This window comes from Erpetoichthys calabaricus, chromosome 9 (genome assembly GCF_900747795.2).
Source record: "Erpetoichthys calabaricus chromosome 9, fErpCal1.3, whole genome shotgun sequence".
Taxonomy (NCBI): Eukaryota; Metazoa; Chordata; class Cladistia; order Polypteriformes; family Polypteridae; genus Erpetoichthys; species Erpetoichthys calabaricus.
Genome location: NC_041402.2, coordinates 103,539,339 through 103,540,886, shown reverse-complemented (window position 1 = coordinate 103,540,886; position 1,548 = coordinate 103,539,339). Strand labels below are relative to the sequence as shown.

General features: G+C 30.2%; 1 gene segment (V, D, J or C); it reads left to right on the top strand.

The window, feature by feature from the left end:
* The first annotated feature begins 643 nt into the window (after window positions 1-643).
* Window positions 644-1,319, top strand: LOC127529085 (immunoglobulin lambda variable 2-23-like). The segment is given in 2 exon segments: window positions 644-711; window positions 866-1,319. Coding segments are annotated over 2 exon segments (483 nt in total).
* The last annotated feature ends 229 nt before the right edge of the window (window positions 1,320-1,548 follow it).

Here is a 1,548-nt window from a genome sequence, read left to right as displayed (position 1 = left end):
AATCTGTTTGATTCTTAAATTGGAGTTTTTACTTTTAATAAAAAGGATAGATGCAACTTCAAAATTAAAAAAAAAGGTTTAAATCACAGAATGTGAAATAGTAAATCTGTGCCGGGTGAGCAAGAATTGGGATGAATTATTTTCATTTATTTATTTATTTCATTTTATTTTTCCTAGTTTTAAAGTTTTACTCTGTTGGCCTAGCTCTCTTTCTATTTAACTTTAACAAAATCAATAAAATGTTAAAAAAAATAATATAGTTGGTTTTCTTGCTGGAAAATAAATTCTACAATAAAGGTCAGTGATATCACACAATATGTGCATCCAGTTATCTGAACTCTGGTTATACACAAGAAAATTGGACAAAATCCACAGAAAAGTCACTTCTGAATAGAAATTATCAAAGTCAGCATGCTTTGTTTAACCACGTGTTCTTGTTCTTCTTACCCTACAAAACAGAAGTTAATTCTTAGCTGGATAATCTCTAACTATCTAACTTATTATAAGGTGTCTATCTATCACAACCTGAGTTCTTACTTTAAATGAACAATTTGTTTTGTTCTTCAAGTGATGACCAAAAAAAAAAGTCAAAGACATCCTGTCATCTTGTCATTTTAAAAAGACACCTCATTCTCGTTTATACCAGATACCATCTGGCATAGAAGTTAGGCATCAAGATGAAACTACTCTGGTGTCTCCTAGTTTATACTGGTAAATAAATACACCTCAGTGCTTTTTCTGGCATTTTGTAAAATGGAATTAATGTTTGTGATTGTTTTAAAATTTGACATTTAGCAATGTTAAGAAATATTAATCTTCTAGGCTTGATTAATTTTATGTTTTCTGTTTTATTTTTTTATTTCAGGTCTGACTTTACAAGAAAACATTACTCAATTTCCCAGTTTTGTATCTGAAATTGAAGGTGGTGAGATTACTCTGAACTGCACTTATGAATACAAAGGTAGCTCAGCTCAGCTTTCTCTGCAGTGGTACAAACAAAATCAGAATGGAGTCCCTTATTATATGATACAGAGTTACAGTGCTGGCCAGGACACTTTTCAATCAAAAGAAAAAGATATTGGAAATCGTCATTCAACATCTCTTAATTTGTCTCTCCAAAGTACATCTTTAACAATAAACAGACTAATGATGAGTGATTCAGGAATGTATTACTGTGCTCTGAGGCCCACAGCAGTACAACATCCTGTAGATGCTTTACCAAAAAGTAAACAAACATATTTCCATTCCTCGATTTCAATATCTGTAATAGTGGCTTTTTCTTTTATTATAAATGTAGTAATAAGTGAGGACTGAAACTGTAGCCAATGTTCATTACAATCAAAGTATAAATGTTTTGTATCCATTAATTTGTCAGGATTACGTATAGCAGTGTATTAAAAAACAACTATTCCTGTCCATCATTTAAATTTCCTAATTCAAATGTGTGACACTACATTTTAAAAATCATTACACAGCTGACTAATAACATCACAACCACATTAACTTATGTTTTAATTAGTTATTTAATTAATTATTTATGCTTCATTT